The sequence below is a fragment of the Cyanistes caeruleus genome, chromosome 7 (assembly GCF_971803275.1).
Source record: "Cyanistes caeruleus chromosome 7, bCyaCae1.hap1.1, whole genome shotgun sequence".
In the NCBI taxonomy this organism is placed as follows: Eukaryota; Metazoa; Chordata; class Aves; order Passeriformes; family Paridae; genus Cyanistes; species Cyanistes caeruleus.
In genome coordinates this window covers 21,441,494-21,468,591 of record NC_141707.1, presented here as the reverse complement: position 1 = coordinate 21,468,591, position 27,098 = coordinate 21,441,494, and the positions used below count along the sequence as shown (strand labels likewise).

At 36.1% G+C, this 27,098-nt stretch overlaps 1 protein-coding gene across 2 annotated transcripts in view; it reads right to left on the bottom strand.

Annotated features, from left to right (window-relative positions):
* The window catches only part of SLC25A12 (solute carrier family 25 member 12), a 46,256-nt gene that overhangs the window by 3,987 nt on the left and 15,171 nt on the right, over positions 1 to 27,098 (bottom strand). For both annotated transcript variants that reach the window (XM_086896873.1, XM_086896872.1), the window contains 10 exons: positions 23,805 to 23,944; positions 21,173 to 21,319; positions 19,941 to 20,079; positions 18,619 to 18,712; positions 17,971 to 18,055; positions 13,864 to 13,948; positions 13,245 to 13,403; positions 10,046 to 10,098; positions 9,772 to 9,852; positions 1,303 to 1,443 (listed from right to left, as the gene is read on the bottom strand). In XM_086896873.1, the coding sequence (XP_086752999.1) occupies positions 1,303 to 1,443; positions 9,772 to 9,852; positions 10,046 to 10,098; positions 13,245 to 13,403; positions 13,864 to 13,948; positions 17,971 to 18,055; positions 18,619 to 18,712; positions 19,941 to 20,079; positions 21,173 to 21,319; positions 23,805 to 23,944 (1,124 nt within the window). The remainder of the gene's footprint in view (positions 1 to 1,302; positions 1,444 to 9,771; positions 9,853 to 10,045; positions 10,099 to 13,244; positions 13,404 to 13,863; positions 13,949 to 17,970; positions 18,056 to 18,618; positions 18,713 to 19,940; positions 20,080 to 21,172; positions 21,320 to 23,804; positions 23,945 to 27,098) is intronic.

The window sequence follows — 27,098 nt, the reverse complement described above, 5'->3', positions numbered from 1 at the left end:
CTAGAATTGATATCCAGCAAGCAGCCTGAGCCCTGAAAGTACAAACTCACTCGATCTACCACATAAATAACACAGAAAATAAATGTCTTAGATGATACAGGGAACTTGAAAATAAGAATAAAGCATATCTAAACTAAGTGTCTGGAATGAGGAAGATTCGAGGTTCATGTATAATTTTACTAAGTTATACATGACATCAATCCTGACATCAGTACTTAGGATAAATACTTTTTACACACTATGTGTCCAAAGGCAATGAAAGGAGTGACAAAGATCAGCCCTTATGTCTTTCTGACAACCAGGGGAGCAGCAAGATAAGTCCCTGCCAGCCTTTCTTCCACCAAACACAAAGGCAACTAAAACACCAGTGAGCGGTGTAAGGCCTCACACTGATCATCATCTGTTTGACAGATGATGCAAAAAAGAAAGAAGCTGCACTGGAAGATTAGCTAAAAGAGAAAAAATGCTGTAAATTGGGTGCAGTTTAATCAGGAAACACAACAGTCATGAAACTCTTCTACCAAATTCAAAACAAAAGCTTCAGCTCTAAAAGCAAATGTGCACATTTTTATAGTATTATTGCAGGTCTATGGGCAAATCACATAAAGCAGTGTTTTGTAAGTGCACAGCTAATATAACAGCTAAATTTACGTATTACCCCTTGCACTGGCAGGAGATACAGGAAGAAACACTCTTCCTTGTTTAAGGAAACTAATAGCTTCTGCTCCATTACACCTGATCTGTAATGATGGCAGTAAGTATACCTGCAGGGAAGGAATCTGTTGACTGGCATTCTGCTGAAGTACCATACAGAACAGGCTTTTTTTCAGTGGAATTTACTGACAAATCCCACCACTTAACTTCTTAAAAATCTGAATCCTTCTAAACTTCACTACTGTTTTGCTGCCATCAATTTATTAAGACAAAGAGAATATCCTGCTGCAAATATAACAATAGATATACAGAGATTCAAAATAAATAAAAGAAAAACACACAGGGAGAGCTAAAGAAACTTTTCACAAAACCCCACCAAATGAAATGAGCAGTGCCAGAAGCCAGCAGGTCTGCAATACAGGACTCCCTGTAGCTTGGCATAAAAGCCCAAAGGATAGAATGGGGGAGTATTTTTTTGTATCCCACTGCCATTAATATAGAAGTGAGTTTTCTTCAGTTTTCCACTGTGGGGCTGCCCTGCAGGAACAGATTGGTTTTAAATTCAAAAGATGTCTTTAACAGTTTTTGTTTCAACAATATAGAAGTTTAGCATAAAATGATGAAGGCACTCAGTGCAGAAGTACGTACCTTATAAAGACCAAGAAAGCCTAAATCTTTTATAACAGAAAGGGCACTGACTCTGGGTCCTGTAGTAATTTCTCCTGCTACCTGCAACCGAATCTTTACAATCTCCAGAGGATTAGTGAAGATGACCTGGGAACCTCCTGCCTGCAAACCCAAGGAAAAAGAAAGTAAATTGCGTTACTAAAACACGTGGTGACATATTGACTTTTGCAAAGTGATGAGTGCCTTCACTTCTCACTGCATTGGCTGATACTCTCATGTAAAAATATATTAGAGTGATTTAACAAAGCACCTGTCTGGAAGTCAAAAGCCCCGGATCAGAAATCATGAGTATGTAAAAATAGATTTTTACATTTATAATTTTATAGCCCCCTGAGGTGAATTAATTCAGTTTGTCTCTGCTTTTCTCCTCGAGATCACTTTCTAGAAGTCATAGCTGTGTTTAAAAGTCTATCAGATATTACAGGAAATACTAAACTAAAATAATCATTATACTTGGTGCTACTAGAGCATCAAACACACATAAAGAAGACCTTATGTTTATTCAATAATAATCCATCACCAATGTGTAGACATGCTATTTGCATTTAGAAGTGATGCTGTTTAAAAGGTAAATTTGCATTTAACAGTGTAATTTTAAATTATTAGAAAAGATGTTTGGAGTTTTGTTTAGCAGCCTGTAATAGTCCTAAGTGGAAACAAAATATAAAATTTAGATAGGAAGATTTAACATTTCAAAATATGATACTAGATAGAAACAGGAGTCATATCTTTGAGCTGGGCATGACAAATTTTACTTGCAGGAAATACTTTGTTGGCAGTGTTGAAGGACTGTCTTGCAAACTTCCTAGCAGTAGTGTTGTAAAGCTGCTTCTGATTCTGCACTTTAGCCAAAAGCTTTCAAATAACTGTGTCCCAGGTTTGAGAGAGATTCAACCTGACAGTTTGGTTTCAGTTTTTAAACCTGTATAAAATGACATGTTTAGATTTCTCCCTGGTTTGCTGTAGGTACTACCATTCACTTCTGAAGAAGTTTGTGGTTCATCACAATCCAGCTACATTTTACTAAGCTTGTTATCTCCCCTCTTCCTAACCCACCTTTTTTCATTTAAAAATTAAACCCACTTCCTTAAAAATTGTGGCATATAACCACTTGAATACAGCCAACTTTAAAAAGCATTTCTTGCACAATATAAAAGCGCCTCTTAATTCTGATTGATTCCTCCAACCCATCAAATTTTAGTGAAGTAAACAGATGCAGAACATCTGCAGTCAAAACTTTTTACCACTTCTAAATTGCCCAAGCAATAAGCTCCTTTTGTCATGTTGGGGGGTTAGGAGGGGGGTGTGCATACAGGGGTATGGTGAAGTAAAACCAATAGTCTGATACAGCACCTCCTGGACAGCCTGCATGGTGGCCTCTGCTAACTGATCTGTCTAACTAATGAACAGTAATCCTTTATGCATATAGCACAACCTTCCTTTCTCCAGCAGCAAGCAGAATAAATTTGAGATTAGCTAACCCTGATGCACTCTTTAGAAGCTGGCAATCTGAATTATTCCAGCCTAGAGACAAAAGAGCATTGCAACCCTTGTCAGCTCTTACTGAGAATGACCCAGCACTTCAGCAGTGTCTATGGGCTGGGGGCAAAAAGCATCAACACCTTCACTGACCAACCATCCCGTACTTCTCTGAGCCTTTACTGAGCACGGACAGCCTTTTATTGCAAGCCCTGTTTATTACTTCACTCAATATTGACATTTAAAATCATCATTGCAACAGCTTTACTGAAGCACCTTGACCCAAACAGCAGGAGATCAACTGCTGCTTTTGATTAATTATCTCCATTGTAGTAATTACTATCTTTAACACTTCCCACTCAAATCATCAGTCTATACAGTTAATCTTCATTTTATTCCCTCACTTCTTCACTTCTCCAAAAGCAAATCAAAGCCTATGTTTTTGTGGGTGTTTGTTGCAACCATCAGGAAGATCACAAAAACTCTCAGACCAGCCAAGTGATTCCCATCTTCTCTGTTCCTTGGACTTACTGCACTGTGTTTACTCAGCTGACACCACTCAATGTCCAAAGACATTCTTTAGACTCTCTTTACTTCTCACCTTTTCCAGCTCATACACACCTATGCAGGCAAGATGAAATGGCTGTCTTGCTAGGCAAAGTTCTCAATCAAAGTTATTCAATCTAAATAAAATTTATGCAATTTGCATCTGGCAAATTCTGTTAACCTTTTTTTTTTTGTTTGTATTGCATTAAGCATAAAACCAATTTCAAATGTTTAGCATTTCCCTGTATAATTTTAAAAAAATAATTTTGGTAGATAAAATGTTAAGCAGCATGTTCTGGCTACATAATACAATGGACCATACAAAACAATGCAGGTAACTTTAAATTGCAACACTTAACTAGAAAGTCACTCCTTCTAGACAATTACCAGCTACCTGCCTATTAAATATGTATTATTTGTTTACATGCATATGTGAAATTCCATTTGATATTTTTAATGTTAAAAAATTAGCACACCCTGCAGAGCAGCCAAAATAACTTTTCCTATTTGCCTAACACCTACCATAGAAATACAAATAGGGCAATTTGTAAACATTTCTATTTTCTACCCTGAATTCAATCTTCCTGCAATTAACATTTTCCTCTCCTAGGTGCACAGTTGCCTACCTTTCTGTTAAAATCAGCCATATCCCTCTTCTGATACAGAAAGCAAAAGACTCTGAACACAACACATTTTAATAACTTAGTATCAACACTAATTAGAAATACAGTGTTACAAACTCTGTATAGTTAATACAGAATTATGTATTCCAACAGTATTAGAAGATGATTTAGTAGTCAGGTTATTAAGCAAAATAAAATACAAGAAAAACCCTATGCTTATATTATCAGTAGAAAACCCATTGAAAAGCTCTTTAATTACATCAACACTATGAACACTGAGTATTTACAGTGCTGACAGACTTCTCAACAGGCAGCTTTCTCAAAAAGAGTGTAACTATCTAGATACCCAGCTAAATGCTCCCTAACAGCACTGTGTCCTTCTATCCAGGTCTTGACTTACGCTGTTTAACTTGGAGCTTGGCAAACTTTTCTGCCCAGCAGTGATTTCATTCATACAAAGAGGAGCGCTGCATTCAGTGGAGTAGCACAAATGTGCTGGGTCACCAGTACAGGCAGGATAAACATTGACTTTAATACAGAATATATTACACAAGGAAACTCCCTTTTTCACTGTGTATTTTTTAAAGAATGAATACAAGAGTGGATTTTTAGTTTGTCTGTATTTGCTGTTTAAGTAAAAAGTGGCTATCTAGCTGACAAAGAATGTGTGACGCAGAAGAGAGCACTGCCTTGGGTAGCAAAAGAGCACTCTGCAGAAAAGAATGCAGAGGAAAATGACAAAAAGCATCTCCAAATAAAAATGAACTGGAAGCATGTAGGTTTGCAGTACAAATCTCCATGCTCCTGTGCAAATCATTAGCAATCAGCATCATTCTTTTTCAAAGTCTCTTACTTCAGCTGTCAGCTATGTATGTTAAATACACGTGCACGCGTATGTGCACACAGAGGTATACACTGGAGTCCCTGAATTGCTTTTGGAGATGGTGCAGTAAATCTAGATTTCTCTCTCACAAATCCTCGCTTCACACATAAATTGCAACAGACACTTTAAAAAAGGTTGACAAATTTGTTTCTGAATGGAGGTTATTCATACACATCAAAAATACCAGTAATAAAAGCTTCTACTTAACCTTAATGTCATGTAAAATAACTCTACAAGGAGCAAATAAAGGAACTAAATCTGACAGCAAAGGTTATGAGAGAAAAGATGTAGTTTGAGATCCCACAGCAAATGCCCCATGACATGCCAAAGGCTGAAGGAAATACACAAGTGACCCTGCAACATGAGACCTTGTGCCCTTTCCAATTCCACCCGAGAGGCATATGGTCTAAAGGGGAGAGGCCTGCTTCAAGCCCTTCCTTCCTTCCTTTTAGAAACCACCACATCCTGGACCACAACTATGTCCCACAGAAGCAACTAAAATAAGATGTTACTTAAAAGAGTCTTGCTAAAAAACATCAAAAGAACTTGCATTTCTTTCTCTAGGCAAAGCTGACATTGTTCATGAACCTAGAGTGGGCTTATTGTCTCTTTTGTTTGTATTTTAAAGGTCCACAATAGAAATCAAGGTAAAGCAGTAAAGTTTAATTCTGCTTCTAACTATTTTTTTTAAAGTATAATAAAAGAAGTAACACATCTTCAGGGTTTTGAAGGAAAAGCAGTCTGACAGCTATAATTCTATATTTTTGTGCTTGATAAACAAAACCATTAGCATTTTACATTATTTTTTCCAAACTAAATATTCAACACATTCCTATTTGCCTGATAAACCTATATTCACTTTGTGTGCATGTATGTATACATGCATAAATATGTATGAAAATTATTTCTTACTGGTATAACAAAAATACTATGACTGAATCTTAGATTTAATGAAGACTTCAAAATCAGTGGTAAATTTGAACCTCTCTGTGTAGGTATATGCAAACACAAACATACATACACACAGCCCAGACTCTAATTATCAACAGATGCATTGCCTACATCTCCAAAGGTTCTCAAGACCCTTTCTGCCTGGCACCCTACATCATCTTTCTTCCTACAGCATAAAGCAAAAACATCTTTCTGATGAAACACAATTCATCCATTCAAAATACTAAGCACCACACACAGGATGGCAAGAATCCATTTCTTCCTGTGTAACTCATGGGAATTAACAGACTAAAATCACAGTATCTGTCTACTGTAACAGTAACCATGAATCATTTACAAAGCATCAGATGTCTACTTCAACATTGCTTCCCAACTGAGGATGAGCAGATCCCTAGAGCACCTTGCCCCTCACGATGTACTCACATGTGTCATGCGTGTAAGCTCCTCTGGGAAGCACTGTCCATATCAGGCATGCGCTCTCTGCTTCCCAGGCCTCTGTCGGGATAGAGGAAAGCATTGCCAAAGCCTCACTCAGTCTCCCTGCAACTCAAAGCTAATGGTAGCTGAAAACTTCAAAGGCAGGAATGCAGGTTAATCACTGAATTACAATGAAATGTAATTCAATTAATTACAGTAACAGTAGGGAGAATAATTGTTTGTCCTGAACATGTGTAAATATGGATAGTACTGTTAATGATTAACAAGCCAGCATACTTCAGGCAGGTAGGAAGATGGGATATCAGTTTCATCTGTCAGGGACAAGAGCCCTTTCACTGACAGGTATGACCTGACTGCTGTAACTGAGCTGCTCTGCAGTTTTCAAATACAGCTACAGCTTGAGAGCAGCTGGGAATATTTGGGCTCTGACAGAGCAGACCCTGCACTTCCCAGTGACATTTACATTGCCCAGCAGCCAGCAGGTAGGTTTAAAGGAGCACAGGGCACGGGCTGCCTGCGGGAGGTCCCTGCCCTGCAGTAAGGAAGGAAAGACAACAGACAGGCAGCTGACCATATAAACAGGCTCTGCCTGGGCGGAAGCCTTTGTTAACTGCTGTGAGAATTAAGATGTTTCTTCTTACTGGGAACACGACTTTACTCCATAAGCTTACAGAAGCTGAGAATGATTGGAGCCTGAGAAGTAGGATTTTGGCCAAAGCGATTTAGTCTCTCAGTGTTAGCACTTCTGGAGGAGGGACATGCTTGTGAGTGGCCCCTTTGCTGGACAATACAGCACTGCTTCCAGATACTCCAGAGCTGAGGATACTGACCAGCCCACACAGTGTCTCCTGAACCACAACTGTCTTAATGTCAGAGGTTTTACCTGATCTTATGTGTGGGTCTTAGAAGACTGTAACACCATATATAAGCTTTGATACAGCACCACAATCCAGAGAGAATTTGCCATGTCTGCTGGAACCTTTCCCAAGTTGCCTCCACTTCCTCAGAATAATTCTTTTGATTGCTGTTTGAGGACTGTGGCATGCATAATGTGCTTTTGTATATCTTGCAAGAGGGAAGGCTTTTAAAAGTATGAAAGTTTTCTGCTGTAATTTCTGAAAATATGCCCTGCTCATCTAGTTCATCCACCAGCAGTTCCATACCAGAAATAACCAAAAACTGCATTATTCCTGTTAATGAGGAGATAGGTCAACACTAAACACAGGTAAGTGGGGGTCAGAAACAGTAGTAAGTCCATCTCTGAGAACTACATGTGGGCATAATGCTATTTCTTCTGTTATTACAACAAGGTAAAAAAGTATATTTTTATTTTAGTCTAGATTTATAGTATACTATTAGCAAAATATTTAAGTGTTGAACAGTAACAAAAAGCCACAGAAACCTGAGTTACCCAAATCCAAATGCTGAAAATAATTTTGGCAAATATAAAACCCAAACATCCCACATTAACCCATCATTTTGTACTAACAGATAGAGAAGGAAGAGAATAAAGGAAAAAGGAAAGGTAACATCACCCAAACACAAAGCCTTTTGTGCTCCTGCAAGGAAATGGACTAAGCTTACTTGTGGCCCTTCCTTGGATATAATTGTTGGTTGTGCCCCATAATATTTTGTAGAAAACCAGAACACAATAACAACAGAAGTGTGAAGACCAACACTATTTCCAAGCAAGTCAACACAGTAAAGAGCTGTCAAAATGAGAACAAAAAGGTCTGAGGACCAAAAAAAGGAAGACTAACATCTAATTGCCTCTGCTTTAGCCAACTGACACTTTCAGACTCTTAACTTTATAGGCTTGCTAACAAAGATTCTGCTATTTAGGAAGAAGTGGAATTGCTAAAATTGAACTAAACAGCAGTAGAGTCAGAAAAAATCTTCAACTGGTAAGATATCAGATGATCCAGAGGAAGCTACAAAGAAACATCCCTCAGGTTGCTGAACTGTCACCAGCACTTTTATAATTTTGTTTAAAATTCTTCCAGATTGAGTGAGATTAATATTATCTTGAAGAAGGAGATGAAAATATCAGCTCAGACAGTCAGCTAGAAGGTGTTGTGTTTGGACAGACAACAAATCTGCTCATCTTTAAAAAAACTGAAAGCTTATCTGAAACTCAATTTCTCCCCAGATTTTGCATGTTCACAACAGTAAGACAATGAATTTACTTTGAAAAAGCAGTACCTAGCAAGTGAAAAAGGCTCTGATGTAGATTGAATTTAGTATTAGATACTTCATTACAAAATAATGTAAAATAATAAAATTCATACTGAAAGTTTGATTTGAATTATGAATTTAAGCACAACACAAACACAAATGAATTATATTCTCTGCCATTATAGATGACCTGTATTTGCTTTCTGTGTTACAGAGCTTTCTAGAAAAAGGTTAGTCTTTTGCTAGCTATACATTAGAGCTCCTTTCTCACATTTCTCAAAAAATAAACTTTATACACTGACAGGTGAAGACTCAAGCATGTACCAGGCTGCCAAATTCGATCAGGCAGAACTATAAGCAGTCTCCCTTCAGGGCTGTTTCTTTGAATTAAAAGTTTGCAGAGGTCAACAACCTTTCTGCCCCAGGTTTTGTTGTAAGCCAAGGAGGTTTTATACCAGCCTGTCAGCCTACTCAACTGGAAGTCATTAGTGTTCACTGCTACAAAAGAAACACAACTCAAGCCTTAAACATATTATAGGGTTAACAACTGTCGGGGAATCCCACAAATGAAATTAGCCAATGTGCAAAACCAAAAGAAATCTATCATCAATATCAATTCAAACCACTTATAGACTGCTAAAACATGCACTGAATTACAGCCCTCAATTTCAACAAAAACATGGTTTGTTTTTTAACTGTATTTGGATGAGGGATGTAATTAGTGCCTGGAGTAGCATAGCTGCATTTTATACAAAGTCATTTAAACAGACAATTCACTCATACATGTTACCTGAAAGGTAAGGCTATATTGTTCATTTTATCCATATTTTCACAACAGTAAAAATTTCACATGCATGAAGTTGAAGAGCTCTGTATTTCTTTTCCTTCTTAAAATCTTCAGCAAGAATTAGATTTTCTCAAATCATTCTAGACATCTCCATCCCTCCGCAGAAGGAAACTTAATCATGCCTGTAATCCATTCTCAAGGAGTACCTGTATCTTCCCAAACTAATGATGAATGGCAAGCCAGTAGAACATATGGAAAGGGAGAAGAGGGCACCCTCTTCTTTGGACTTTTTGAAAAAAAAACACTGCTGAAACTGAAAGTTACAAACTGAGCCAAAACAAGTTGTTTAAGCACGTCATTCCAAAAGTACTTAACTCAGAAGTATGCTAAGCTTTCCAAACAGAAAAAGTACTTTTTTAGTTCTTGTGACTGGGAGAAAAAGAACACTCCTGTTCAAATTGACAAAGCACACCCATTAACTGTCATTCCAACTATTCTGGACATGACTGAGAATCAATTTTTCCTAGGAATATAGGACAGATACTTACACAGCCTCCAGCAAGGACCTCTGCAGGGAATGGAATGGAACCATCTCTCTTAGTAAATTTGTCTCTGACAAAGTCATTAACCTAATAAAGATACAATATATTACACACTATTTTAAGTTATTTTTCTTCCTTATTAATATATATCAAGTGTATTTGTAGCCATATATATTACAATGCTTGTAAGTGGTCATCTTTCACACATTTTAAGAAATTAATCCTGTGCATGTTAAACAAAAGGATGCCAGGGAGGAAAAAAAAAAAAAAAGATACGTACAGTTAGCTTAATAGCCTTTTCTGGAGCAACACCTATCAGCTGTGGTAACAAGCCTATAGAAACAAAGACATCATAAGGCAACATTACCTTCCTAATAGAGAAAATAGTATTTTATCAGTGCTGTACAGAAATGCCTTTCTGCACAGGGAATATCCTTTGAGGTGGATGGCATTTAAGTATGGGATGCTGCTAGAGCACCTGCATATTCATACCAGCATAATTTTATATTACAATTTCTGTTGAAAATTACAATGAAATGTGTGACCAGATCTACCTTTCTCAAGTCAAGCCTGATCCTGTTGTACAGAAGGAAAAAAGTTTAAGGACCAAACATATACCTTGGATATGTCTACTACGTAAGAGTTTGTTTGACATTTTTAGCCCCTTAGCATCATTTTCCCATAAAGCTTGCAATCACTTTTTAAAATGAGATAGTAATTGTGACATATACACGACTGTGATAAATTATCAACTCACTTCTACTTGACTCACTAACCTGAATTTTCTAAAGACTCAATTCAACTAACGGTATAAAGGATTTTCTCTTGTTCAGTTCAACATGGTAGCATGAACTTCTTTAAACCCTATTACTAATAAGCATTTTTTATCTTACTAAAAGAAGGTATTAGTGGACAGAAACTGATTTTGGCAAGGCCCTTGCTCCTGGAAAATAGCTATCAAAATGAACTGTCACTTGAAAAATGCACATACACTTTTCTAGGAACTAATAGGTTTAAGAAAAAAATCAGCAGATGGCAGTCTTAACTTCCTAACATAACACATTATAACAGCATCTGTTATTTTTAAATCCATTTTCTCTACGGTCATTTTGACATAGGTATAGATCATGAAACTTAAAAGAAAGTTGTTTTTACTAGATATGGTCACTTCCTAATGTTATTCCATGGTTATGGAACATCATTTTGTCAAAAGTGTTTGCCAGTTAACTAACAGAAAAACCCCACAGCAAAAAAAACTGTATCGATGCCACTTTCCACTTCGTTAAGTACACAGAATCATAGCAAAAATGTTAAATATTCAAAATTCCCAGAAGTACTCATTCTGTAGACTTTTTATACTAGTTCCTTAAAAGGAAGCTCAGAACAAAGGTGCCTTAATAGAAAATGCAGCAGCTAATATATTCAGTGTGGTGTTTTCTTCCAACATAGTACTTTCTGTGTGATTTACAGACTTACTATGCTGAGGAAAGGTAGTTATTAAACACAAAGAAAGGTTGACAGTAACAAAAAGAAACTGTGCCCTCCCAGCCTGAATTTCTAATCTACCATGAAAAGACAATCCAATTCTGCAATGCCTATACTTAAAAAAACCAAAACCCCCAGACAAACACTGCAAGACAATGCCTCCACTCCCTCTTTTAATGTAGCTGAACTCATTGGGCACACACATTTGGTGAGCCAGAGAAGCTGGGACATTGCATGGTCTAGTGAGGGACCTGAGAAGAAACTATTAGTTCCAAACTTGTATGCCAAGACTGAAAAGTGTCTTTATTTTCTTGACCAAAAAATTTAAGTTTTTATTTTTCAATAACATTCCTAGTTTGTGTTCAGTTCTATTTTTTAAACTGCAGGAAACAACTACATTGTACCATTATATTATGGGATAGATGTATTGTTATATTACAATACAATTAGGATAATCCAGCTCAGAAACATAAGAACCCAGTAACAGATCCACAGTCAAATCCTTAAGTGTTTCTGCTGTTTAATTTAACACACTTCCAACAGACCATCTAAATCTCTGAGTACAAATCTCAGCAACATGCTGACCATTAACTGTAACAGATTCAAAACAACTACATGAATTTCTTATCCTTAATAATCTTAAAGATAATTATGAAACAGGCTATTAAAAATTTAAGCAAACTGACATTCTTTCAAACAAGAACATCTTTTTCAAGTGTAAAACACTGATTTTAACTTGTCAGTGGAATCATCCTTTATTTCAAAGTGTATGAGTAAGGTTAGAAAACAAAAACAAAATAACAAGTTATTTTATATACTGCTGTGCAAAAATAGGGTAGGGGCAAGAGAAAGAAAACTGAGACTGACTGAAGAATCAGTCTCATAGATGTAACTCAAGTGTTTGCTTTTATGAATGATATAGCATCAAAAAAAGAAAACAACTTACCAGTAAGTCATAATTTACACAGACTACAGCTATTTCATTAACTTTGCACCAACATATTCCTTCCCTTACTTACTTGCATAGCAAAATTCTGAAAGACTACAAAGCACTCTTTAGCCAAAACACACAGACTTTCACATGCAAAAACTTCTTAGATACTGTCCAGTGTCTTCACTGCCTACACATCACAAAGCAGAACAAAATTCTGTAGCCATCATGTGAGTTTGCTGCAGCTAAAGAAACAGGTGTGCTAATTAATAAATACCTTGCTGATCCTAATGAAAATTGTGAACTTCATAAAGTTATGGAAAATTACAATCAAAAATAGAGAATCCAACTAAGTATCTATTTAGAGGGCTGGCAAGTATGTACCCTATCTTTAAGTCACCTTACCAATGTGATTAGAACTCAGCCTAACTGATAAAAAGCTGAATTCTTAACCTGTATCTTAGAGTTTTATTCTTTTTCAAAACTACAGTTTTCTGAGTTTCATTGGTGATATTTTAAAGTAAAACAGAGCAAAATAATTCAACAGCAGAATGCAACTTCTGTTCACCAGATAATATTATAAAAAAAGTCCCACTACCTGAAAAAGTATCAGGCATAAGATTTTGCGAACAGTTTACAGATACATTTCCAATTTACCGTCTTTTGTCTGTTAAAAAAAAATACGTGCTGTAAAACCAATCTTTATTCCTCAGATGGTAATCTGCTCCACATGTCTGACCCCAGCCGAAAGTTGCAATCCTCAGTTTGTGAGATTACAATTATATCCTCAATGCTAATGCCCCAAAAACTAAGTCTTTCAACTACTTAAGCAGCAAGGAGCAAATCCCTAATAACAACAAAAAAGCCCAGTTTTTCCCAACAATTGTTTATGATGAAGGGTGCATAAAGGAAGATAAATACTGAGCTCAGAAATGAAAATAAAGTTAGACAAGATATCAAGTATTCTGATTTTCCCACAGGAAACTAGCTGTTGAGGTATTAAAATTTAAAAAAAGGGGCACAGAAAATTACTGGCTTTATATATATATTTAAATTCACTTACCTCTGTAAAGACCAAAAAAGCCTTCAAAACGCAAAACCTTTTTAAAGCAGTCAAAGCTGTTTTTATACATCAACTCTCCTACGACTGAACCTGTGCTGCGCTGATTCTGCATACGAGTTTTCACCAGGTCGATGGGATATACTGCAGTAGCACCAACAGCTGTAAGAAAGCATCTGGGCTGTTATTTCTGCAATGCCACTGTTGGTGTAATATATAATTATTGTGATTATTTTCTACAGCATTTATTTAAACACAAAGAATATAAAAGCTGGTAAGACCTCTGGTATGTTGGAGGTAAGGAAGAACAACAATGAAGGTCTAGGAAAAAAGTCTCAAGGAGAATGGATTACAGTTACATATAACAAGATGTGTAGAATGAAGAACACCTATCTGAATTACCACTAAGGAAATTTGTTGCTGGCATAGTTTCCAAGGACTGTGGAGGGATTCTGGAACGTAAGTGATAAGGAAAGAAAGGTAATAGCAAACCAAAATGGTTCCAACATTTGATTTTACACATGTACAACCAAAACATTCACCTTAGATTAGATCAAGTGGTCTGGCAAAAAAATGTTACATGAACCAGAGCTTGGAAACAGAAAGCAGAAATATTACTCACCTCCAGCAATCGAGCCTAAAGTGAACCTGTAAGCTGACTCAGCTATCTGGAGCCAAATAGGTCTGCCTACTTCTCCAAAAGATTGCTGTGTGAGGGAAAAAGAAATTAAAAAAATCTTGAAAATCTGCACAGGAAAACAAAGGCATCTGTGAACTGCTTTTTACAATGGTACAGAAAGAATCTGATAAAAATTAGTAGTTTTATGTTCAGGAGGAAGAAGAAAAAATAATTACTAGATAATGTCTATTGTGCCTAATGGATGAAGCACATTTTCCAAATACTCCTTTTAGAAAATATTCCTTACATATTCCTAGTTGTGCCAAACCAGTACACCAGTATAATCAAAACAATGATGCTCAAGAAAAAGAAGACAAAAACTGTAAACAACTTTGCTATTTCAATTCTGCTGCCTTTGAATTTGTAAGGCATGGAACTCCCTTTTGACTCAAATAAAATTCATATTTCAAAAGGAATTCACAGAATATCTCACAGACAGGGTCTGTGAGCACAGGACATATTTTAAGATTACATATCTATTAGTGCATATCACAAGCATGAGATTTCATGTTTTCAAAACAAGCAAAATTCAATTATTTCTAAAAGCATTCTCTACAAGACTATTTCATGCTGTTGCTAGTTTACAGAGCAATGCTGACCTCAATCCTTTCAATTACATACACCATTATAAATGTGTTAAGTATTCTAAATAATACAGTCTGCACAGAAAATATCTGCAGACTCATAATCATGTTATGAAATGGCTATTAGAAACAAGGTGACTGATTAACAAGACATGTTCACAAACTTGCACTAAAAAGTATGTAAGATGGGCCAATTTTTTTCCCAAACATAAATAAGACAATTAGAGAAGAATTGATATTATGCAGTATAACTTTTTTGTGCTACCTAACAGGCCAAGATATTAACTGTTAAATTCCATAGTAAAGCAGATACTAAAGTCCACTTTCCAAACACAAACCTGTTTTTCCTAGAAGTACCTTGTATTGTTAGCAGATGTGCTCCTGCCAGCACAGCTGGAATGTCCACAGACCCCAGACTGATGCATATTAGGAAGTTTCACAAAGATTACCACGCACACACTTCTCAGCTCCCTCTCTAAGGCTACTGAGCCAAGGTACGCTCAGCTCAATGAAACGCCACAGAAGATCAGCACCTGCCTCAGCACAAACTACTCTCTTTGGGCTGGTGTTACACTGGATGAGCAAAAACCTGCCTGCATTGCATAAAGTGTTACAGGGTATATACACAACACAAGGACAAAAGCCTGTGGGGTCAAGATAAGATCGTTACCTGTAAAAAACCATGGATTATATTTTACACTGTTTTTCCACAGAATAAAAAGGTACAGCTAAAACCACTTCCCTCCACAAGACATTCTCCTCCCCCACAATATAGCTTAACAGAGAAGAATACAGAAATTCTAGGTAGCACAAAATTACACACTGCACATGCAGAGCAGCATTAAAAAAAGCAAAAAAAAAAAAAAAAATACTGCCTTTACAAGCAATAGAAGCACTAAATCCAAAGAATATCCTCGTTATGGTAAACCCACTATGATTGCCTATTAAAAACAAACAAACAAAAAAAACACACACAAAACCACCCAAAGAATAAAACCAAAATAACCACAAAAATAAGTTATAAAATTCACATATATTTCTTTTGATTCATGTAAATAAACAACAAATGCAATAATATACCCCAAAAAGCCTCAGAAGCAGAACTAGTTCTCCATTCCACTGACATTTTCTCCTAGTTTAGCACACCTGCTGCCTTTCAGCTGGTTTAAGATTATTCTTTTTTTTTTTCAAAGCTTCACACGGTTCTCATCAAAATCCAATCATTGCATTTAGACATTAATCTTAGTGAATGCATCATTGAATGTTAAAAATCAAATTCTTTCTGAAGGAAATGTCACTTTTATATTATTAAATAAGTGTTCACAAAGTTTTCAGTTTGCTTGTGTGTTCAGATGGATATGTAAATGAATGTAATTAATGCTATAGCTTTCAAATCATGAATATTTATAAAGAGAAAATTACTGTAGCTGTCATCCCCATAGGATATTCAGCTGCTAAGCTTTAAAAAAATCTTACACAATGAAAAAAATTGACAATAAAGTAAACATGGTTGAAAGCAGGCTAATTTTCATTTCTACCAAATCTATATAGAGTGATTTTATGTAAAAATTAAGATTTTTCTTTACAAAGGGATTTTTAAATCATATAAAACTGATTACAGAATTGGTTTCATTTCCCAGGGACAGCTGGACCACACTGAGTTGATATGTGCTCTTCATGAACAGTTATCTTTCATTTTGTCAATACACTTAATTCACTGTTCACTTAGGATAAGGTCTAATAAAAAACTATTCCTTATAAACTAAATAAAATGAAATTATTTTACTTTCTGGTGTATGGTTTTAACACAGAATGTACAGTAAGATGAAAATATAATTCCCTACTTCAAGAGTGCGAAAAGAGTATATTTTGTTTTAGTAATGAGGGAAACCTTTATCAGTAAGCTCATTTTAAAAGAATGCCAAGCTACAAAGGTAGTTCTGAAAAATGAAGTAAGCCAATATTTTGTCCACTCAGAGAGGTGAGTATGAAAACACTGATTAAAACCAAAGCTGGCAGTGCAATGTCATTACAAAACTTCTTCCAAAATATTTATTAGCCTGGATAAACATTGTATTCACATTTCTGATGCATTATACTCCATCATTCTTGTCATCAGGAACCCACAGAAAGACTGTCACCACTATGTAGGTTTTCAACATGTATTGGATCAGATATGTCTAATTGCCTAAGGACAACCAAGGACATCAGGGCAGTAACTTTAAGAACAGAGCAGACTAATTTGTTTGAAAGAGAACTAAATTATTAAATTCAGCTCTAATAACAGTAACTAAAACAATGTAAGTTAAACACTTGTACAGTTTTTGGTCCTAAATCTTTAGCTCTTACAGTTGTAAAATGAGCCACTGAAGTAAGAAACAATGTATATATATTCAACATCCTACTACACAGCCTGGAACTCCTATGCGGTACTATTAATGTGTAATGTTTATTAAAGTAACTATGATAAAAGCAAAGCTCCCAAACATAAATGTAAAGCCCTGTTGAAATAAAGAGTTGACATTCTACTACAATATTTTTCATCTTCTAATTCTTTTCATCGATCCCAGTATATTTGAAATTCCCTTCTATTGTCTAGATCAGGTAGCCAGCAAGTACTGTAAAACTGAATTATCATTTTAGGTAAGCCAATAATTTTATCATGTTTTTCAAAAAACACCACATTTATAAACTTTACATCTAATAATAATATTTTTTACTACCTGTATTGAGTTTGTGTGGCAAAGCTGGGGGTGGGGGGGATACAAGGGTGGCTTTGCTAGAAGTTGCCAGAAGCTTCCTGCATGTCTGACTAAGCCAACACACACCGCTGGCCAAGGCCAAGTCCATCAGTGTTAGTGGCAGCACCTCTGGGATAATGTATTTAAGAAGGGGGAACAAACCCTGTGCAATGGCAGCTGTTAAGAGGAGCGAGAACATATGAGAGAAACAATTCTGCTGCTACAAAGGTCAGTGAAGGAGCAGGAGCTGCAGGCACTGGAGTAGAGATTCCCCTGCAGTCTCTGTAGCACCCCACACAGATGTACAGCCACAGAGGCTGTAACTGCACGGAGGACCCATGTGAATCTACTCCTGAAAGACTGCACCATGTGGAAGGGACACACTGGAGGAGTTTGTAATGAACTGGGTTTCACATGAAGGGTTCACGCTGGAAGGGTTCATGGAGGGTTGTGTCCTGTGAAAAGCCTTTTTAGGAGTGAACAAATGTATTCTCGGTAAGGAATCCAAGTATCCGTATATGTTCATATCTAAACAGGCCATTCTGACATCTCATACCTTGTCCAGACACACAGTATCTAACAGTCTGCCCCATTTCTATCCTTACAGCAATACACATAGGATGTTCCACGTATCAGGAATCTGTTTAAAGTGCATTATTCTTATTTTTCATTTGTAAGTACATGTTAACATTCACTCAATTTCAATTTTTTTTCCTTCTACCCACCTGCCTCTGGAGCTCTGCCAGGTTGTAAGGTAAAGCACCTTCAGCCAGTGGTGCTATTCTCTCAATATCTGCCAAAGTTAAGCGCCTTCACACAAGGCAGAGAAAAGCAAATTATGGTTAGATAAAGCATCAAACATTCAGTACAGTATTCCTGGCCACACCCCACAAAGTACATACGAGTTTAAAAAAGACATTTGTCATATCTGAATGCAGACCTAAGAAGTCTGCTACACTGCATTAAAGAATGCTTGGAAATGAAGGGAACAGGTTATTGAGAAACAAGTTCTTCATTACTAGTAATAAGAAATATAATACACAAATTAAGCCATTTCTAGCTATTTCTACATAAGATTTTGCATGCATTAATGATCCATGCAAAACATTAACCGGTGCATTGTAGCCTTCTGGGAATATTGTATTTTGCTACTTCATATGTATACCTATAATACAACAATTAATAATTGTGCTTGACATACACAATTCACTTATAAAACTCATGCACACAACAAAATCAGTTTACATTGAATAAATTACTGTAACAAAATATAACGGAACACAAAACATTTTAGAATTAGGATAAAAATAAGAGATCACACAGGAAACACCAAAATTACAATTGCAAAATGATAAAATTCATGATTATGTTACCCAGTAACACTGTATAAGTCTGTAAGTTGGTAGAGAATATCTATTTCCAGTGGTGTAATTTGTCCAAAGTGGATTGCAGAGTGTGTAAATTCCTCTGGATTTAAAAGGGAAAGAGAAATACAACATTTGTGTTATTTGTCAAATTTCCTCTTTGAATCCTTTCAAATAACTTCAATAATATAAAAATGAAGTGTATCACCAAGAAGCAAAATCCATAATGCAAAGAGAAAAGGTGATATATTCTGTTTAGGAGAACATCTATCCTGAAATAGGCCTTCCCAACACAGACCAAATCTGACTCCACAACTCTGACTCATGGTAAGTATTCACCAAAGACAACAAAAATCCTCAAATTAGCAAGCTTAATAAAATGACACCCACAATTTGTGATTCTTGCTTCTGAAGTTCTGCAAAACAGAACAGAACAATGGTCCATTATTCACAGCTTTACGGGCAACTGACTCATCTATTCCCATCATGTCCAGACTTCCTCCTCTCATAGTTCTGAGTGACACCAATCCTCAGGTATTCATCTGGCCAAACTACACTACATGTTTATGGCATAATTGGCAAGTTGCAGTTAACAAGTCTGAGCAGTGAAAACACAGCAGCCTTTTTTCTCAATACAAATGCAAGCAAGATGTATTTATGCATCTGTACCAAAAAATATTGCTAGGCAATTTGTTAGGACACTCTGGAGGATGAGAACAGACATTTTATGATATCCTTTAGAGAAAAATATGCAGAGCATACAAATATAAGCTAAACAAAGAAGAAGAAAAACAACAGAAAGATCTTGGCATGCTTTTTACCACACGATAGTTTGGCTGGTCCCATCCATCCAGGTAGTAAAACTGGTGATAAAATCTGTCATAAAATGGCTACAAAAGCAATCTGCTTATGTCTGTGGTAGGACTAAAATATGTCAACCTTTCACATGCACAGGGATTTGTTACTAACTGGCATAATCTACATATAAAACCACTCAGATTTTCAAATTTAAGCCATTCCACCACATTCCCTAGGAACTTCCTATCTCTAAGCAACAATGTAACTCTTTCAATGAGCAGTAAAATCCTCAGTATTATGCTGACTTGAAGTTACTCATTCAAACAGTAAGGCAAACACAACCCTTGCTAGAATCTTCTCATAAATGAGCTAACTGAAAATACTTACTAACCTGTAAGGATGAAACCCACAGCTAAAAAAACACTTTCTCAGTGGCCATAAACTCACTTCTGACTCACCTTAACCCATGTGGCATCACAAATTACTAATGGACAGAATTAAAAGATCAATAAACTGTAGGAAATAGATCTTACCTTTTGTGACTTCAATATCTCTTCTTGTACCTGCTATATTACTGTATATCTTCCTAACAAGATCCATGTTATTCAAAAGGGCATTAAATGCATTGAAAAAGGAGAAGCTGACCTGATGTGATACAGTTCCACCAGCTACCTTTAAAAATTAAATGAAAACAATTAAGTACCTTAAGCACTTTTACATCTTATTACAATTACAGAAACAATCATTTGAGCAAATTATGAAAGAATTAAAGATATCTTTCTAGTCCTGTAACTTTAAGGTATTATAATAGAAACACAAGGGGAGAATTATTAGACAGGATACTGCTTTTGTGGTAAAGATTGAACACTAGGAAACTATTAGGAAATAATAATATAAGCAGATTATTATTCAAGTTATCTGATAGCCACATTAAAAGTGTCACCGAGTAATCTTCGGAAAGAGTACTGCATGCAGATGCAAATGCCTTTAGATAAAGGCAATAATTTCTTGCATCATACATCAATGACCATTTACTTCAAAGTCTAAAGTTAGTAGATTCTCTAAATTTTATAGAAGACAGTATGCCTTATGAGTAAGACAAGGCAAGATTTATAGGTAAGATAGTAAGATAAAAGTTATTACTTTATCTTTTATATAGATTTTATTTTTATGTAATTCTCATAGTACGTGCTTTCAGATTATAACTTGTATGTTATTACTTTACCTACAGATCTTGCCAAACTATCAGGGCTGTAACCATTCTACCTCTAGAATCTACATACTGATTTTCCAGATTCTGATCTGAAAAAGAAAAGAATGCAAGAGTATATAAAAGGAAAAAACTGTAAGTAGTCTCCAGCTCTTGAGATGTCATATATTCAAATATAAAAAATGGATGCTTTTGTCCTAAATAACTTCCATTGGATTTGATGATTATAAGGGTCTTTTCCTACATGGTTCTACAATTCTGTGATACTTTCTGTACCAAGTAGTTTTCCCTGCACTAGTGGAAAGTATAGCAGACTAACTCAAACTGCTTCCAATGGCACTTTAAACATGTAAACCAGATTGCCAACCTTTTCACTACTGCAGCCAAGGAATGCTACTATGTTTCACCCTGCCCACTCTGTTATGAAGCTGATAATCTCTAGCACCAAGGCAGTGAGTGATAAACAGGTAGAAGAAAAGTGGGAAACAGCAGTGCCATCTTCAAACATCACAGCTGTTGAACACTGAATTCAAGGCACTTTTTGTTAATACTTACTGAAACTAAATTTTCTTCCACAAATGGAGTTAGCATATGGGAGCGAATGGTAACCATGATCTCATTGAAGTCCAGCCCAGTTATCAGACCACTTTTATTTTTGTCCTTCAATGCAAAGGCTTGTCTTGCATGTTCTGACTGCAGCTCCTAGAATGAATATTCAGAGACAGAAAATTAGAAGCAAATTCTGTAACCCGCTGTTCACACAACTTTCACTAATTTCATATTCTTATGCTCCGACAGGTCTGTGCATATAGGCAATAGCATAACTACAGTTTAAACTTCAAGGCCAGTTCAACTAAAATAAGAAGTCTGCATACTGATTTTATCCACAGACTCATTCCTATGTCAAAGAAAAGCCTCAATTTAACTGTAAGGAAATACGCACTTTCACTAAATGATTTAAGAAATCATTAAGAACTTCACATACCCATGTCCTGCCTGCTATCTATTCCTTAACTAAATACTTACATGCTAGAAAAGCTTTTGATACTGATCTTGAAGACACAAAGTGAGCTGATCTCTTACATATCCAAGATGAAATATGACTGGGCTATTATATACTAACTCATTGGAATGTACTTGAAAACAAACAGGAGGACTGAAAATTATATAATATGGATTTAGATTGCCCCAAACAGCTATGTCCCATAATGTCACAAAGGGTCACACATTTCAGGCAATTTAAAACTCCTATATAAACTGTAAAAACCTTCATATAAAGATCACTGTGGTTACCTAAACTCATGATAACACTGTTAGTTGTAAATTCTATGTCCAGAAAAAGTTGTTTCCTTCTATTCAAGCAAAAAATAAAGCCCATTCAGCTGTCATTCAGACCCCTAGAAGCCACTAAAAAAATAACCACATTCTGACAGACAGTAAGAAAAAGGCAAACCATCTAGCTTATATCACCTTTACAGTAATTTCTCAACTCTCATAACCTCATGAATGTTTTCTAGATCAGGGTACAGCAAACCCGTTCTGACTCAATTACCAAACCCCAAAAGATGGTGTTAGACCAAAAGAGAAAAACAGTCTTATATAAAAGGAGGGATAAAAGTATCCAAATTGTGTACTGAAATTACTGCAACCCATACTAGCCTTCCCTACTAAGGGGTTTTATTATATGATGACAGTAAGAGGCTACTGTATCTTACATGGTAATATCTTGGAAAAACAAACAAAACCAGACATTTATCACTCTGCTCTGAGTTCCCAACAAACCATGTTGGAAGCAGGTGCAGAAGAGGGCCATAAAAATGACAGAGGACTGGAGCACCTCCACTATGAGAAAAGGCTCAGAGCTGGGGCTGTTAGGCCTGGAGAGGAAAAGTCTCCTGGGAGACCTTACTGCAGTCTTTCAATATTGATGGGGGGCTTATCAGAAAGATGGTGACAGACTTTTTAGTAGGGCCTGCTGTGATAGGACAGGGGTAATGATTTTAAACTAAATAAGGATGGTAAAGTACTGGAACAGGTTGCCCAGAGAGGTGGTAGATGTTTTATCCCTAGAAACACTCAAGGTCAGGTTGAACAGAGCTCTGAGCAACCTGATCTAGTTGAAGACATCCCTGCAAATTGCAGGGGGATTGGATAGATGACCTTTAAAGGTACCTTACAACCCAAAATATTCTGTGATGCTATGAAGTATTTTTATCTTGGACAATATTTACAGATTTTGTCAACGCACATCTCTCACTCCTGACTTTTAAGAAAATATATACTAAACTTTTCTTGCATCAAAGACAGCTCTATAAGTGCATAACCTATTTTTCTTCACATCTACTAGACGGGCAATAATATCACAAGGTGGTCATTGTATGTTAATTTATGGAATTCAGTGCAATACCAACGACTCTGTGAACTTCTTTTCCATTAATTACAATGTAAATTTCTCCTACTTTGCTCTTTCTTCATCTTTATAGATGACATTTTCCTTTCCTTCCTTCTAGTATAATGTTCAATTCATAATGTTTTAACTATAATTTTTTGGCTTAGCACTAAGTGCAGTTCAACAAGTCAAACTCTTTAAAGCCCGATCCCTAAAGAGTAGTTCAGCAACATCACAGGAAATCAGATTTACCTCCTGCAAGCTGGCTGCATTTAAGACCAAATTCCCAGTATGTGTGTGGTAGCATGCATGCCAGTGAGAAAAAAAAGTGATCTGTATTAGAATGTTTATAAAACTAAAGAAATGTTACAGAAACTAAAACCTCTGTAGGGAAGTTTTTATGGTCAATAACTGGCTATAATAAGGACATTAACTTTCTCTGGTAGAGTTTAGTTTTTGAATACTCTGGTAGAGTTTAGTTTTAGTTTTAGAGTTTAACTATTGAATTCCTATGACAGAAAAAGCAGACCCTCAACCCAATCAGTAAAATGGTTAACTTCATAAACAACATGTTTTAGCACATTCTTTTAAAGGATGGTATTCAATTTACAGCACAATGAGTACACACTGCTTACAAAACTAGTATGGAGAAATAACAATTCATCATTTGCTGTCAGGATTAGTATCAGATAAGGATTATCACTACCAGAATAAGCTCAAAATTTCTAATGGTATTAGTGTATTATTAAAAGTTAAATGAATTTTGGTTCCAACTTTGGAAAAAGGTTAATAACTGACCTGAAGAAACTGAGTGAACTCTGAATAGTTAAGATGCTTCTTCCTGTTATGCCCAAAATGCAGTCGAATAAACTCACAGTCCCAGTTGAATGGTATTTGAAGATGAATAAGAGTTTGTTCAAATATTTCTTTGACATTTGCTTTAGGGAGGGAAAAACAACAGGTGAGCCTTGGGATACAGTAAATCTATAAACATTCCAGGAGGAATACAAAAAAATATTATTTCAGCAGCTGTTTAAGAAGCATTTTAGCTTGTTAAGAATAATTGCTAACCAAACCTTTACAGACCTGTAAAAGAACACTTTTGAGACACAAATGATACTTTTTGTATTATTGCATAAAACCATGGAGTGAGTGTTTTATTTAGTTTTAATTAAGAAGCAATTTCCCTCATACATGACAAATAAAAGCTATTTTGCATTCTGATATAAAAATCAATAGTGGTTCTCTGTCTCTGCCAGGAGTCAAATTAAGCCCTTTATCAAGAGCACAAATACCTGCACTACAATCTCAGGCAATATTTGTCATACTAAGTATGGTTTGATTGAAACTTGATTATTACAATCACACTGTCTGAATATGGCTATTGAAGATAGGTATAAGAAATGACATCTAAAACATATCATTAACTCAGCAGAAAGCACGTTATTAGATGCTTTTGATAAGGCCTTAGCACAAAAATCAAATCCTATAAAACATAATTGGTAGTCTCAGTTATTAAAATGTTGTAAGATAAGTGAAGATAGAGATGTCCTCCTTCAAATGAAGTAAAGAAAAAACCTGCCATTTCAGATTATGGAATTCTCCACATGTATACTGTACAACTGAAATCTCAATGCTAAACATATTATCTGAATTCAGGCAAAAACCTCATCTGAAAAACAGCATGCATTATTCATACACAACATCGCCATGCTGCAAAAGAAGCCTGCTTTTTGTGCAGATTATCAATCATGAACTGCATAACAGGACATCTACCCATACCACATGAACACTTTTCAAAATTTATCAACCTAGAATCTGTGAACAACAAAATAAAATGTAGCAGTTAAAATTTAAAACACAAAATATTTTAGCTGATAACACACCTTTTATATGTTTAAACAGTTTTGCGAGACAAAATGCAATGAGAAGAACCTTAGCTATCATTTGGTAACTCTATCAAGACCTATTAATTTGAAGAAAATGTATTGCTTTCTCTATGCTAAAGGACTATTTGATTCATTCATAGTTTCAATTCTGTAGTCTGTTAGTTCTAGAGCAAATCTAGGAAATCCACTGTATGTTTTTACCTTTTCAGTGAGAAAAGGAAATGTCTAGAATATATGTCTCAAAACAGGGGTATACAAAGTCAGATTCCTTGGCTAGATCACATCCTTCACAGTTAGACTGAGACTACATATTCAAGGGGCAGATTATGGCTAGTGATTAACCCTTACATAAAGGTCAAACACAAGAGTCAAAACCCTACAGTTTAAACGAGTTTCCACTGCAAGGTAGGCTAAAGGACTTGTTAGGGTCAACAAGATACCTAAAAAGCTATTCTGACTATTCGTAACTGTCTACTCATACCTACTCACCAGTATTAATGTGCAAGGTGAGGATTAAGAAAAAAAGAAAGCACTAAATACATAGTGCTAAACTATTTTATTTTGCCATACTTCCTCTGAAAATTCTGATTGCAGTAGATTTATTCATCATTGTTGCAGATCAAGGAATCAAGGTATGCACATTTAAATTCCCCACTTACCACTAATTCACTGCAGCTTCTGGCCAAGCTAGAGTCTCCATGTACTACAAACACAATCAGGTCAGTGCAGCTCATTATGGAGCCTGCAAAATGGCAATGAACCGTGAACAGAGCAGAAGACAGGCCAGCTTCATTGGCTCTATTGGCTTGGCTACTAATGCACAGACAGGGTGCCAACTGACTACTACCCACGTGTATGTAAAACTGACTTCTAATCATACTGAGCCCCCCGCGTGAAAACTTATAAAAAAATGTGCTGAAGCAGCCAGGAAATTTAAATCTTATTTTCACCTGTTTTCAATAATTGCTTCTCTTAACCCTAGAGGAAGGTGAAAAAAAGTTTTACTTTTTTCTTCAAAAATTTTGTTTTCTTATTAATTCATCTTCCCTGAGACAGATTTTTCACTTGTTTTTAGTGAGACTTAAGCCCCTGGTGTTTTCATAACTCTTAAGCATTTAACTGTATCCTACTTAAGAAAACAAGAATCTGTTTCCTACACTCCATTTTTTTCTTCATAAAAACATTTACAACAATTCATCAATGTATCTCAAGTCAAGACTCTTCAGCACATAATAGTTAAATTAATTAATAAATTTATATTCAATAGGTGAGTGTATTGGTACTTGATGAATTCCAGAAATGGCTAACTAGCTTTATTAAGTGGTATCCAAACTAGCTTGCTGTCTCTCTGAAAACTGTGGTGCCTTACCTATTTCCCTTTTCCAGGCAATCTCTGACACTCAGTATGTTCTGAATGTATTGCAATAGTTTCGGTTTGAAGATACACTCTTGTATATAATGCTTAATTACTTCCATGTTGGCTTGGTTAAGGAAATGCTTGGGGTAGAGGCAAAACTGTGCACTTGTTCTGAAAAATCCCTGAGCCACAGAATGGTTTGAGATGGAACCTTAAAGATCCCCTAGTTCCAGCCCCCCTGACACAGGCAGGGACACCTTCCACCAGACCAGGTTGCTCAGAGCTCTATCCAACCCAACCCTGAGCACTTCCAGGGATGGGGCATCCACAACTTCTCTGGGAAACCTATGCCAGTGCCTCACCACCCAACTGACCTAGCTAAACCCATGGAAACATTAAAAACAATTTACCAAAGCCAACTGAGATCCTCAAACACCTCTTATTAGATGCTAAAACTTACTATGTCTACCCCAAGAGCAGGGGTGCTTTCTTCACAATATATCAACAACATCTTTATAATCCAATTCTGTTGCTCTTCTATAACATTAACAGAAATAGCCATCACCACAATTAACAACTTGTGTGACAAGAAGCAGCAAACAGCCAATCACATTGCAGAAATTATATACTACGTGATCATCACCTACACTTTCACCTCTGAATTATCACCAAATGTTCAGTTTTTAACTTTTTTTTTTTTCACAGTAGAAGCAAAGCACTGACAGCAAAGAAAACAGGCCACATTAGTGTACAGATGCTGGCTTTGCTTTTTTTTTTTTTTTGTCTTCCTCAGTCAAAACCTAGTAATGCTTCTAAATTAAGATAAACTACAAGTGTTTCAAATTT